Source organism: Leucoraja erinacea, unplaced genomic scaffold (assembly GCF_028641065.1).
Source record: "Leucoraja erinacea ecotype New England unplaced genomic scaffold, Leri_hhj_1 Leri_267S, whole genome shotgun sequence".
NCBI lineage: Eukaryota > Metazoa > Chordata > Chondrichthyes > Rajiformes > Rajidae > Leucoraja > Leucoraja erinaceus.
In genome coordinates this window covers 48,324-63,268 of record NW_026576168.1, presented here as the reverse complement: position 1 = coordinate 63,268, position 14,945 = coordinate 48,324, and the positions used below count along the sequence as shown (strand labels likewise).

The following is a 14,945-nucleotide window of genomic DNA, read 5'->3' as shown; positions in this document are numbered from 1 at the left end:
AAGTGATAAATCTGGCTGTAAATTTTCCTTCAGATGCGTTTTCATTTTGTATGTAAAAACCCACTTGAGAACCATGGGCGATTTAAAAAAATTACAGCCAGATTTATCACTTCTGAAACTTTTTAGATGCCAAAGGAATCAAGAAAAAACACAAATAATGCCGTAGTTGATGATATGCAGTGAGCAAACGGCCAATGTTCGCCAAGCACTCTGGCTGTTGTTGTCCCTTCAGCTCTCGCTTCTATCTACCGTCATTTCTCCTCACTTTTGGAATTCTGAAGTAGGCTAAATGTCTCTCACGCTTATCCCGATTTCCATAATTAATTACAGCGCAAAAATTGACAATTTCAGCGGGTTTTAACGGGCCCGCTACGCTGGAAACAATGGCATGTGCCTACCTGCAGTACATCGCGTGTAATTCACTTGGAGTAGCGTAGCAACAGTACGGGTCATGCGTCGTGACCCGACTGCCGTGAAACCTCCCTATATCCAGGCCAGTTTAATGTCTAACTGACCCTCCCTCGTGGAAGTTGGTTGGAAGTGGCCAGGACACCTTCACACTGAACCACTTGCGATACTGTAGGGGTTTGGTTTGGTTTAGATGAGTTGAGGGATACAGCGCGGAAACAGTCCCTTCGTCCCACCGGGACCGAACCGACCAGCGATCCCCGCACATTGACACTATCCTACACCCACTAGGGACATTTTCTTACATTCACCAAGATCTCGGAGAAACCCCACGCACACAAACTCCATACAGCCAGGACCCGTTGTCAGCATCGAACCCGTGTCTCCGGCGTAAGACAGCAACTCTACCGCTGCGCCACCGTGACCGCCCATATTCAGCAGTGGGCGTCAATGAAAACATTATCAACCAGGAAGAGGAGGAGTTAAAATGGATTCGAAACACCAGGTGGAAAGTTGGACCGAGGAGGCAATTTGTTCCATCTGCCTGGATTTCTTCACCGACCCGGTGGCGCTGGAGTGCGGGCACAACTTCTGCCGCTCCTGTATCACACGGTTTTGGGACAGGGCGGAGAGAAACTCCTGCCCGGAATGTGGAGCGGCGTTTGAAGAGCGCACCCTCAGCGTTAGTTGGGCCTTGGCGAGACTGGCTGAGAAAGCTCGAAATCACAGCCTGTATCGGAAAGAGGAACGTAAACCTCACTGCGAGGAACATCAGGAAGAACTGAAGCTGTTTTGTGAAACTGACAAGAAACTGATCTGTGTGATTTGTGCAGCTACGCGGGAACACAAGTCTCACAGCTTCATGGTGATAGGAGAAGCTGTGGAACTCTATATGGTAAAAGCAAACCGATTTTGATCACTTCATCGTTTAATTCCTTGTTCATTGTCTGACATTTTATTCTCTGATCTAAACCCATTTCCCAGAATCAGGTGAAATCTTCCTCAGAATCTCTCACAAAAAAGGAATCGGAGATCCAGTTAATGGAGCAGCAACAGAAACTAAAGATATCTGGAGTTCTGGTGAGGCTTTCCAGTTTTGATTTCCTGATATTGTGTTCATTCATTACCTGTGATGCAAATGACAATAGGCCAGCCCTCTATAGCTCAGAGTCGAGGACCTGACCCACAGAGCGAGATTGGGCAGCCAAAAACTTTACATCTTGGGGTGCCGGGAGATTACAGAAATGTTATGATATTGTGGACATGAGGCATATAATTATGGCTAAGGGACAAAATCTATTACTCTTATAAAGGGTGTGGACACCCCGGGCAGGTTAAATGTGAGTGGGGAAACACTTAATACAAACCTGAGGACAACATTTTCACGCAGAGTGTAGTGGGTATAGAGATAGATAACATAGACAATAGGTGCAGGAGTAGGCCATTCGGCCCTTTGAGCCTGCACCGCCATTCAATATGATCATGGCTGATCATCCAACTCAGTATCCTGTACCTGCCTTCTCTCCATACCCCCTGATCCCTTTAGCCACAAGGGCCACATCTAACTCCCTCTTAAATATAGCCAATGAACTGTGGCCTCAACTACCTTCTGTGGCAGAGAGTTCCAGAGATTCACCATTCTCTGTGTGAAAAATGTTTTTCTCATCTCAGCCCTAAAGGATTTCCCCTTTATCCTTAAACTGTGACCCCTTGTCCTGGACTTCCCCAACATCGGGAACAATCTTCCTGCATCTAGCTTGTCCAACCCCTTAAGAATTTTGTAAGTTTCTATAAGACTCCCCCCTCAATCTTCTAAATTCTAGCGAGTACAAGCCGAGTGTATCCAGTGAATCGAAACCATAGCAATAATTAAAAGATATTTGGGCAGATACATAAGTTTTGGGGAGCTCTGGGCCCGAGGGAAATATTTAGATGGGGCATATTGGTTGGCACTGGCACGCTGGGCCGGTTGGCCTGTTTCTGTGCTGTATAACTCTGTGACATGAAGTAGTGCTTCTGTTTCCTGCTTGTGGGGACCTGCCTCTATCGTGATATCGGGTTCTCACTGTGCAGTTCACGCATTCTCCCTGTAACCCCGTCAGATTCCTATCCTGTCCCAAACACACGTCGGGTGTTTGAGATGATGAGCACATCTAATGGGCACAAGAAGGGCATTGACAGCAGGGCATTTAAATGGGAGAATGGGATTAATAGGATTATCATATTTAACAAATAAGAAATCACCTCGACAAGTTCTTCAGTAGACAAAAATGCTGGAGAAACTCAGCGGGTGAGGAATCATCTATGGAGTGAAGGAAATAGGCGACGTTTCGGGTCGAGACTTTCAATTGTGAAATCAAAACCGTGTAAAGTGAAATGCAGGTAAAATTGACCGACAGATATGTACAAAGACCAGCCTGGGCATGGTTGACCGAAGATCTATTTCAGTGCTCCGTGAAATCGCGGAGTGAAATGGTCGCCTTCCAGTACACAAAGCTGGGGGGCAGTGTTAGCTGTGAGGAGGATGCTAGGAGGCTGCAAGGTGACTTGGATAGGTTGGGTGAGTGGGCAAATGAATGGCAGATGCAGTCTAATGTGGATAAATTTGAGGTTATCCACTTTGGTGGCAAAAACAGGGAAGTAGACTATTATCTGAATGGTGGCCGATTAGGAAAAGGGGAGATGCAACGAGGCCTGGGTGTCATGGTACACCAGTCATTGAAAGTAGGTATACAGGTGCAGCAGGCAGTGAAGAAAGCGAATGGTATGTTAGCATTCATAGATAAAGGATTTGAGTATAAGAGCAGGGAGGTTCTACTGCAGTAGTTCAGGGTCTTGGTGAGATATAGATATGCCATTTATTGTCACTATACATGTACAGTGAAACTGAAAGCTGCTCGTACTCAGTGCATACATACAATTTAGCACAAAAAAACAAGAAACAGAAAAAACAAAAAACAGAAGGGAGATGGGGGGGGGTGAATAGGTGCACAAATTCTGCGGCGCTACATACATATATACATATATACAGATGGAAGTCCGTGTTGGGCGGTGTAGTCAGTGCATGTGTGAATTTGAATTGATAGTAGATATAATTCTCGGAAAGCAACTATTCCTGAGTCTGTTTGTCCTGGATTTGATGCACCTATAGCGCCTTCCAGAGGGCAGCAGGTCGAACAGTCCAAACGCAGGATGGGAGCTGTCTTTGATGATATTCTTTGCCCTGCTAAGGCAGCGGGAGGTGTAGATGTCCATCAGGGAGGGGAGAGGGCAGCCAATGATCCTCTGCGCTGTCCTGGTTACCCTCTGAAGCCTCTCCCTGTCTGCCATGGTGCAGCTGCCATACCATGCTGTACTGCAGTATGTCAGCAGGCTCTCGATGGACGAGCGGTAGAAGGTCAGCAGCAGGTTAGAGTCCAGGTTGTGCTTCCTGAGGACCCTCAGGAAGTGCAGCCGCTGCTGAGCCTTCTTGATGACCGCTGTCGTGTTGTCCGTCCAGGAGATGTCAGCAGCGATATGGACGCCGAGAAACCGGAAGGTGTTGACCCTCTCCACACACTCGCCGTTGATGTGTAGGGGGGCTAAGTCGGTGCTGTGCCTCCTGAAGTCGACAATGAGCTCTTTTGTTTTCCTGGTGTTCAGAGCCAGATTGTTTTCTGAGCACCAGGTTGTCAACTTCAGGACTTCCTCTCTGTAGGCTGCCTCGTCTCCCTTCGAAATAAGTCCGACCACAGTAGTGTCGTCAGCAAATTTGACGATGCGGTTGTTGTTGTGGGCCAGACTACAGTCGTAGGTGTAGAGACAGTATAAGAGGGGGCTTAGCACACAGCCCTGTGGGGAGCCGGTACTCAACCTGCGAGTGGAGGAGAGGTGGGGGCCGAGTCTCACAGTTTGGGGCCGGTTGGTGAGGAAATCCTTTATCCAGGCACATGTGAGAGTGGAGAGGCCGAGAGTGATCAGTTTACCAATGAGAATGTCCGGAATGATTGTATTAAAGGCTGAACTAAAATCCACAAAGAGCATCCGGACGTAGCTCTGCCCCTGCTCCAGATGGCTCAGCACAGAGTGGAGAGCTACGGTGATGGCGTCTTCTGTGGATCTGTTTTGGCGATAGGCGAATTGGTGGGGGTCGAGGTCTGGAGGTAGATAGTCCTTGATGTGCTGGAGGACCAACCTCTCGAAGCACTTCGTGATTACCGGAGTGAGGGCCACAGGACGGTAGTCATTAAGGCTGGTGATGGTAGACTTCTTCGGCACAGGGACGATTGTGGCTGATTTTAGGCAGGACGGAATAACTGCCTGGGCCAGGGAGAGGTTGAAAATTCTGGTGAAGATGGCAGTGAGCTGGTGGGCGCACGCTTTGAGCACCTTACCAGGGACTCCATCTGGGCCGGTAGCCTTCTTGGTGTTCCCTGACAGTGAGTGGAGTAGTACAGGAGCTAGGTGAGGGTGGAAACAGGGCTGTAGCAGGTGAGTGCTGCTGTTGTGATGTTTCAAAGCGGGAGAAGAAGCAATTTAGCTTTTCTGCCAGCGGCACACTCAGGTCTTCTGACTTTGTGGCATAGCCTATGTAGTTGGTAATGTCTTGTATGCCCCGCCATACCTCCCGTGTATTATTGCTGGACAAGTAGGACTCTATGCTCCTCTTATGGTCCGCCTTGGCTTTTTTAATACCACTTTTCAGATCGGCTCGAGCAGCCCTGTACAGAGCTCTGTCACCTGACCTGAAGGCAGCATCGCGGGCTCTGAGGAGTGTGCGGACCTGGCTGGACATCCAGGGTTTCTGGTTTGGGAAAACCCGTATGTTTTTGTCTACAGTCACATTTCCGATGCAGAACTTGATATAGTCCAGCACCGATTCTGTGAGAGTTTCCAGATCCTGGTGTTCGAATATGTCCCAGTTTGTCTGTGTAAAACAGTCCTGTAGATTGGAGAGTGCATTTTCAGGCCAGGTTGTAACAGATCTTATGGTGGGCCTGGCACTGCGTCTGAGGGGGGTGTAGGCTGGAGAGAGCAGGAGGGAGAGATGATCTGACTGGCCGAGTTGGGGGAGGGGGATGGCTCTATACGCGTGCTTGATATTGGTGAGACCACACCTGGAGTATTGCGTACAGTTTTGGTCTCCTAATCTGAGGAAAGACATTTTTGCCGTAGAGGGAGTACAGAGAAGGTTCACCAGACTGATTCCTGGGATGGCAGGACTTTCATATGAAGAAAGACTGGATAGACTTGGCTTGTACCTGCTAGAATTTAGAAGATTGAGGGGGGATCTTATAGAAACTTACAAAATTCTTAAGGGGTTATAGAGGCTAGATGCAGGAAGATTATTCCTGATGTTAGGGAAGTCCAGAACAAGTGGTCACAGTTTAAGGATAAGAGGGAAGTATTTTAGGACCGAGATGAGAAAATCATTTTTTACACAGAGCGTGGTGAATCTGTGGAATTCTCTGCCACAGAAGGTCGTTGAGGCCATTTCATTGGATAGATTTAAGAGGGAGTTAGATGTGGCCCTTGTGGCTAAAGGGATCAGGGGGTATGGAGAGAAGGCAGGTACAGGATACTGAGTTGGATGATCAGCCATGATCATATTGAATGGTGGTGCAGGCTCGAAGGAACGAATGGCCTACTCCTGCACCTATTTTCTATGTTTCTACGTCTTAAGGCAAACCAATACCACAACGTGACATTTTAATCATCCATCTTTCATTTGACAGGAAGAGTCATGTAGCCTTAAGTCTCACTTCAAAGCCTGGTTTGTTAAACTGCACCAGATCCTCTCCGAGAAAGAAAACCACTTACTCGGAGATCTCCAGGAAGAAAAGATGAAGATTGTAAATGAGATGAAGATAAATCTGACGCAGATTCAAAACAAATTAAATGATGTTCAGCGGGAGCTGGTGGAGTTAAAGGAAAGGATGGACCAAAAAGACATTGTGCTATTTCTGCAGGTGAGGTGCCACATTGCAGGTCCCTTTAAAGGAAAGCGCAATGTAGCCAAAAAAATCATGATGTGTGCAGTCTTTCTGGTAAGCTTGGTCCTCGGATCAATGACAGATTTTTCACTAACTCGCCTTGCACATTATCTCTTGGTTCCTTATTTAACCATATAACAATTACAGCATGGAAACAGGCCATCTCTGCCCTTCTAGTCCGTGCCGAACACTTATTCTCCCCTAGTCCCATCTACCTGCACTCAGACCATAACCCTCCATTACTTTCCCGTCCATATACCTATCCAATTTATTTTTAAAAGATAATTTCGAACCTGCCTCCACCACTTCCACTGGAAGCTCATTCCACACAGCTACCACTCTCCGAGTAAAGATGTTTCCCCTCATGTTACCCCTAAACTTCTGTCCCTTAATTCTCAAATCATGTCCTCTTGTTTGAATCTTCCCTATTCTCAATGGGGAAAAGCTTATCCACGTCAACTCTGTCTAACCCTCTCATCATTTTAAAGACCTCTATCAAGTCCCCCCCCCCCTTACCCTTCTGCACTCCAAAGAATAAAGACCTTACTTGTTCAACCTTTCTCTGTAACTTAGTTGCTGAAACCCAGACAACATTCTAGTAAATCTCCTCTGTACTCTCTCTATTTTGTTGACATCTTTCCTACAATTTGGCGACCAAAACTGTACACCATACTCCAGAATTGGCCTCACCAATGCCTTGTATAATTTTAACATTACATCCCAACTTCTATACTCAATGCTCTGATTTATAAAGGCCAGCACACCAAAAGCTTTCTTTACCACCCTATCTACGTGAGATTCCACTTTCAGGGAACTGTGCACAGTTATTCCCAGATCCCTCTGTTCAACTGCATTCCTTAATTCGCTACCATTTACCATATACGTCCTATTTTGATTTGTCCTGCCAAGATGTAGCACCTCTCACTTATCAGCATTAAACTCCATCTGCCATCTTTCAGCCCACTCTTCCAAATGGCCTAAATCTCTCTGTTGACTTTGAAAATCGACTTCATTATCCACAACATCACCTATCTTAGTATCATCTGCATACTTGCTAATCCAATTTACCCACACCATCATCCAGATCATTGATGTACATGACAAACAACAGTGGACCCAACACAGATCCCTGTGGCACCCCACTAGTCACTGGCCTCCAACCTGACAAACAGCCATCCACCATTACTCTCTGGCATCTCCCATTCAGCCACTGTTGAATCCATCTTGCTACTCCACCATTAATACCCAACAATCGAACCTTCTTAACCAACCTTCCGTGAGGAACCTTGTCAAAGGCCTTACTGAAGTCCATGTATACAACACCCACTGCTTTACCCTCATCAATTTCCCTAGTAACCTCTTCAAAAAATTCAAGAAGATTAGTCAAACATGACCTTCCAGGCACAAATCCATGATGACTGTTCCTAATCAGAACCTGTTTATCCAGATGCTTATATATATTATCTCTAAATATCCTTTCCATTAATTTGCCCACTACTGACGTCAAACTAACAGGTCTATAATTGCTAGGTTTACTCTTAGATACCTTTTTAAACAATGGAGCAACATGCGCAGTACGCCAATCCACCGGCACCATTCCCATTTCTAATGACATTTGAAATATTTCTGTCATAGCCCTTGCTATTTCTACACTAACTTCCCTCAATGTCCTAGGGAATACCCTGTCAGGACCTGGAGACTTATCCACTTTTATATTTTTCAAAAGTGTCAGTACTTCCTCTTCTTTGAATCTCATAGTTTCCATACCTACTCTACTTGCTTTCCTTACCTCACATAAATCAAATATCCTTCTCCTTGGTGAATACCAAAGAAAATAAATTGTTCAATATCTCCCCCATCACCTTTGGCTCTGCAGATAGCTGTCCACTCTGACTCTCTAATGGACCAATTTTATCCCTCGTTATCCTTTTGCTATCAAGATATAGCTGTAGACACCCTTTGGATTTACTTTCACCTTACTTGCCAAAGCAACCTTTTATCTTCTTTTAGCTTTTCTAATTTCTTTCTGAAGATTCTTTTTACATTCTTTATACTCCTCGAGCACCTCATTTACTCCATGCTGCCTATAATTTGTCTGTGTGATATCCTCAATCCGTGTCAGCAGGGGCAGAATTGTGAAATGGGAATTTTCAGCTGCTCCTAAAGGTCTATGGAATTGTTTCTGTTGTGATGTGAACCATCAGTCCCAATAAATTCAGGACAAGAAATCAAGTGCTGGAGCAACTCAGCGGGTTTGGCAACATCTGTGGGTACTTTGGATGGGTGACGTTTTGGGTCGGGACCCTTCATCAGCTTGTTGTAGGGAGGGGTGTGGAGCTGGAAAAGCAATGGAGTGTGACAAAGCCTCATGACAGGTAAAGGATACAGTGCGAGGGGTGTGCCTGGCATTTGGGTGGACATTGGCCAGAGATGAAAAGCATAGAAAAGGGGTCAGGTAAGAAAAGAGGAGTGATATGCTAAGCCAGATGGAGGATTGGAGAAGTGAAATGGGTCAGAGAGCGGTCTAGTGTGAAAAGTGGAAGCTCACTTGGCTGGGCACATGGACGAAATGGGGTAAAGGGGGGGGGGGAGAGACATGGTGTTACCTTAAATTGGAGATTTCAATGTTCATTCTGCTGTGTTGTAAACTACCCAAGCGGAATATGAGGTGCCGATTCTCCATTTTGCGTGCGACCTCACTCTGTCAATATAGGAGGCGGAGGTCTGGAAGATCAATATGGAAATGAGAAGTATTGATTTGCTTTTAAAATCGTTGCAACAGATGCCTGCCGAAGCATCCATACGGCCCACAATGTCTATACTAGCCCTCTGGAATCCAGTACCTTCAGACCGCAACACCCATACTAGCGCAACAGACAGCCCCCCCCCCCCCACTGGCGAGCAGTATTGGAATTGGTGGAGAGGTGGAATATTGCGTTGGTGACCAGCCATCCCGTATGATGCTGGGACCCAACGGGTCCCACTTAGTCCAGTGTGTGTGTGTGTTTATATATATACACACACATATATATATGTGTGTGTATATATATGTATGTATATATATATATGTATGTGTATATATATATATATATGTATGTATATATGTATATATATATATATATATATATATGTATATATACATATATGTGTATATATATACCGGCATTTTGCATTTCTTTTATCCCAATGAATTCAGATTTGTGTTTTATTTATTTCAGGATGAAGTTGGTCGGAAGAGCAGGTAGGACACACTCTTGACTGAAACTCTGTGTGGATTTGTAATGTAGCGACAATTACATCCTCAATTTAACACCATGTATTTACTATTTGCAGTGCGAGTGTTGTTACCGAATCGTTGTCAGTGACAGATGCTGTCCAGGCCTTTGAAACGTTCCATCACCCCTTTGTGTTTGGCACAATGATAACAGAAATATCTGATGCTATTAAGCGGAGTAGCTTACGAACTGACGGTAAAAATATAGAATTCTGTTGTTTTTTTAAACTAACATCTCTCTCTCTCACACGCACACACACACACACACACACACACACACACACACACACACACACACACACACACACCTTCTCCCTCCCTCCCTCCGCCACCCCATCTTCCTGCAGCTTCTCAATCACCCCACACCCTCCACCATCTTTTCTCTGTACCTCACCTGGACTTGTATTCATTTCTTCTCTCTACCACAACGTCCACGGATATCCCCACCTCTGTCTTCACGATTCTCGCCCCTTCCATCCTTATCTCACACCCTTTGTCTTTTCATCCTTGGGATTAATCCAACCATTGGCCTATCAAAACGATCCTCTCGCTGGTATCCGCCTCTCACTTGCATTGGATGGAAATGGAATCGCACCACTAGCCACAACTCCCCATCTCACCCCTTTCGGCAGACCATCCCCTACGCAACTCCCTTATTAACCCGTCCCTTCCCACCCAAACTATCCCCTCTCCAGGTACTTCCTCCTGCAATCGCAGGAGATGCAACACCTGTCCCTATACCTCCCCTCCCTCCGACTCCATCCAAGGCCCCGACATTCCTTTCAGGTGAGGCAGAGGTTCACTCTCCCCTCATCCAACCTCATCTACTGTATCCACAGTATCCGATGTGGACTCTTATATATCGGCGAGACCAAGCGCAGGCTCGGCGATCGATTTGCAGAACACCTCCGCTCTGTCCGCCTAAACATAGAAACATAGAAAATAGGTGCAGGAGTAGGCCATTCGGCCCTTTTAGCCTGCACCGCCATTCAATATGATCATGGCTGTTCATCCAGTATCCTGCACCTGTCTTCTCTCCATACCCCCTGATCCCTTTAGCCACAAGGGCCACATCTAACTCCCTCTTAAATATAGCCAATGAACTGGCCTCAACTACCTTCTGTGGCAGAGAATTCCACAGATTCACCACTCTGTGTGTAAAAAAATGTTTTTCTCATCTCAGTCCTAAAAGACTTCCCCCTTATCTTTAAACTGTGACCCCTTGTTCTGGACTTCCCCAACATCGGGAACAATCTTCCTGCATCTAGCCTGTCCAACCCCTTAAGAATTTTGTACGATTCCCCCTCAATCTTCTAAATTCTAGCGAGTGCAAGCCGAGTCTATCCGGTCTTTCTTCATATGAAAGTCCTGACATCCCAGGAATCAGTCTGGTGAACCTTCTCTGTACTCCCTCTATGGCAAGAATGTCTTTCCTCAGATTTGGAGACCAGAACTGTACGCAAACCTCCTTGATCTCCCGGTTGCCAAAGACCTTAACTCCCCCTCCCATTCTCACACTGATACTTCTGTCCTTGGCCTCCTCCATTGTCAGTGTGAGGCCAAGCGCCAATAGGGGGAACAGAACCTCATATTTCATTTGGGCAGCTTACACCCCAGCGGTATGAACATTGACTTCTCTAACATCAAGTAACCTTTCCTTTCACTCTCTCTACATCCCTCCCCTTCGCAGTTCTCGGACCATTCTGACTGTCTCCGATTAGATTGTATCTCTGTTTGCTTTGTTGTTCCCTTCTCCCAGCTAACAATGGTCTACTCCACATTTTCCTTGATCTCCATCCCCTTTGTCTCGTTTTCACACCGTACACTCCCTTATCTCGGCATCTCCCTCTCCCCTGACTTTGGTCTGAAGAAGGGTCTCGACCTGAAATGTCACCCATTCCTTCTCTCCAGAGATGCTGCCTGTCCCGCTGAGTTACTCCAGCATTTTGTGTCTTTCTTTGAAACAACATGATTCCATGTTCTGCAAAGATGCTGCCTGAGCCTCTGTTAATTACTTCAGTACATTCTGTCTCTTTAGTAAACTTGCATCTGCAATTCATTCTGTTAAATAAAACTGACATAGATTTATTTCTCATCATATATCAAACGTATCTGAGTAAAGGGCCTGTCCCACTTGCATGTGATTGCGTTCGTTTGGTGCGGCCAAACGGAAGCGGAGTTCGTGCTAAGTACGCACTAAGTACGCACTAAGTACGCACTAAGTTCGCAAGTGACGTAATTTGAGTCATACTTACCAATCAGCTGGGCCGACTGAATTTGGGCGTCGCACGGCGTTGGGTGGGTGACGTCATCACGCAACGCCACGCCTGACAGTGACGTCGTTGCGCAACATCACGCGCTAGGTGTACGCCGCCAAGATGCTGCGTACGACCGCAATGTGCCTGCATGCCGACAGGCCGTTGGCGTGCGAAGATTTCGGTCACAGTCAGATTTTTGGAGCCCCGCGCGTTCTCATGACCAGCCCCGCACAACTCTGCGTTTCTGCGTGGGACCGGCCCCGTGCGACCATACGGTGCCCGTACACGCCTCAAGCGACCATGTTTGGTCACGCAAAACGCATGCAAGTGGGACAGGCCCTTAAGGTGTAGATGCAAAGCTTGTGTGTAATTATGGGCTAAGGGGGAATTGTCGTTTTATTCCAGTAGCAAACAATTGCTGGGAAGGTTCACTTTCACACAGGCAGCTGGAGATGGGAGATCCCCGAACACAACTGACAGGCGCACACACCCCTCCCTCAGTCTCACCACCTCTCAAGAGAACAGAAGCAGGTCACCTGGCCCCTCATTGCCGCCCTCGTTCAGTATGATCATGGCGACTCCACCACAACTCCTGTATTTCTGAACAAGGGTCCCGATCTTCTGAATACACCTCCTCATTTGCCAATGCCAACCGCAATCTCTCATCCATCATCAATGTCCGCACTCATCCCCCACCCCCTCTTGAAAATCTCAACCCAATCCCACAGCGCCTCCTGGTTAAATTCCCCAATGGCCATGAAATTCCCCTCGCGCAAGTTTCAGTTGTTCGCCCGCCTGTGCCTGAGGCCGAGCGGCTTCTCCCTCGGTCCCGGGGCCGCGCTGCCCAAGTTTCCCCCCCCGACCCCCGGGGACTCTCTGATTCTCTGCTTCTCCCCCCAGTCTCCGTCACCCTGGATGTGGAAACAGCGCATCCGGAGGTCGAGGTGTCGGAGGATCGGAAGAGGGTGAGACTAACCCGGACCTGGAGGAGTCTCCCTGACACCGGGAAGAGGTTTACAGGCAGTCCGTGTGTGCTGGGATCGGAGGGATTCACATCGGGGAGACATTACTGGGAGGTGGAGGTGGCGGGGAGTCAGTGGTGGATTCTGGGAATCGCCGCAGAGTCTGTGGAGAGGAAGGGACCGGTCACACTGACTCCGGAGACTGGAGTCTGGAGCATCGGGCAGTGGGGGAGTGACAGGTTTGATGCACTCACCTCCCCTCCATCCCCTCTCCCCGCCCGCCCCATCCCCGGGAGGGTGGGAGTTTATCTCAGTTACGAGTCCGGGACAGTTTCGTTTTACGACGCGGACACCAAGACCCATCTCCACACCTTCACTGGGAATAAATTCACGGAGAAACTTTATCCTTACTTCGCGAGTTGCCAGGAAAACCAGTGGCTGAGAATATGTTCCGGTTCCGCTCCAGGTGTGCACAAGGGTCAGGTCCCCGGACCAGCGTCTGGATCGGGGCTCAGGGCAGGGCCGGATTTAGATGACGAGAGGCCCGAGGCTGTTCCACTTGTCAGGCCCCTCCCAATCCCCCACCCCCACGATGAGAGGAAGATGGAAGAGTCCACCAGATTGACAGCGGTGTGCAGCCGAGCCTGGCCAACAAGATAAGGGCTGGAAAGCTGCGCTTTTTATTTATTGCCAGTGCTGGTGTTGAGTTATTGGCTTAAAACACTATTATTCTGAAATGGAGGGCAAGGAAAATTAACTAAGAGACTACAGTTCATTGTGACAACATATGTAAGAAAGGCCTATGACAGTGTCAAAAATATTATACACCGGGCCCATATGAAGCTTTTCAAAAAGGGGGGTGGCATGGCAGGATTACAAAAATTTTTTATGTGAAATAAGTGTACGCAGTGCATATCACAAGTGTAAAGCTCAAAGACCCTTGCAGCCGGGGTCCAGTGCCCGTCTAAGGGCCCTGGAAGCTCTGGGGTTTTAGATGCTCTCTGGTGCATTCTGAGCCTTATTTTGGAGCTTTTTTGCACCAGATTTATGACCAATATTTCAGAAATAATTTTGGTTGAGTCAAGAGTAATGAGTGGTTGGAATGGGATGATTGGGGTCATTGTTGTACACATTTTTTAAAATCAAGAATTGAAGCTGTCCTTGTTTTAATAATCAAGTTGTACTGTAAACTGTTATGTAAAATGTTATAAAGGAGCATGCAAACACTGCAAATATACTGTAAGTTTTTGCTGTAAATAAAACCTTTTTTAGAAAATGTTTTGTGTGTTGATTTGATTGCCTGTTACTGTTCGAATGAATTAGTGTGTGCACATTAAAAATATGATGCAAAATGAAAGTCGCAAACTATGGAATTCATATTTTCCAGTATTGTTATCAAGGAAAAGAAAGCAGTTCCAATTGTTTGATATTATTCATATAGAGGAGAAAATATAATTCAAGAGTCATATGATACCCTGTACCCTTTAAACAATACATGCAAACATAGATTGGTGCATGAGAGACAGGTGCACTGTTGTGAATTAAAATAAGGCTGGAGGGAGGTCCCCGGGCTTTGAACGGCAGGTCCCACTGCCCAACAGCCTCCTCGGGTTACACACGAGGCTTTCCCGACCCCCTTTCTCATTTGAATGTCCCTTTCGCAGTTTAATGTCTAACTGACCCTCCTTCGTGGACATGAGTTGGAAGTGGCCAGGGCACCTTCACATTGAACACTTGAGGTACTGTAGAGATTTCGTTTAGTTTAGATGAGTTGATAGATACAACGCGGAAACAGGTCCTTCATCCCACCGGGACCGAACCGACCCCGCACAATTCGACACATACAACACGACCCCGCAGTCTGAAGACGGGTTTCGGCCCGAAACGTTGCCTATCTCCTTCGCTCCATAGATGCTGCTGCACCCGCTGAGTTTCTCCAGCATTTTTGTGCACCCGCACAATAACAGTAACCTACACCCATTTACCAAGCCAACTTACAATCGCGGAGAAACTCCCACGGGGAGAACGCACACGAACTCCATACAGACAGGACCCGTTGTCAGCATCGAAC

The 14,945-nt window shown here is 47.0% G+C and overlaps 1 protein-coding gene across 1 annotated transcript; it reads left to right on the top strand.

The window, feature by feature from the left end:
- The first annotated feature begins 286 nt into the window (after positions 1–286).
- Positions 287–14,165, top strand: LOC129693355 (E3 ubiquitin-protein ligase TRIM39-like). Its single transcript, XM_055630198.1, has 6 exons — positions 287–1,303; positions 1,393–1,488; positions 6,123–6,356; positions 9,599–9,621; positions 9,714–9,850; positions 12,813–14,165. The coding sequence occupies exons 1-6, from the start codon at positions 896–898 to the stop codon at positions 13,532–13,534; spliced, it is 1,620 nt and encodes a 539-aa protein (XP_055486173.1). The 5' UTR covers positions 287–895; the 3' UTR covers positions 13,535–14,165.
- Positions 14,166–14,945: the final 780 nt, after the last annotated feature.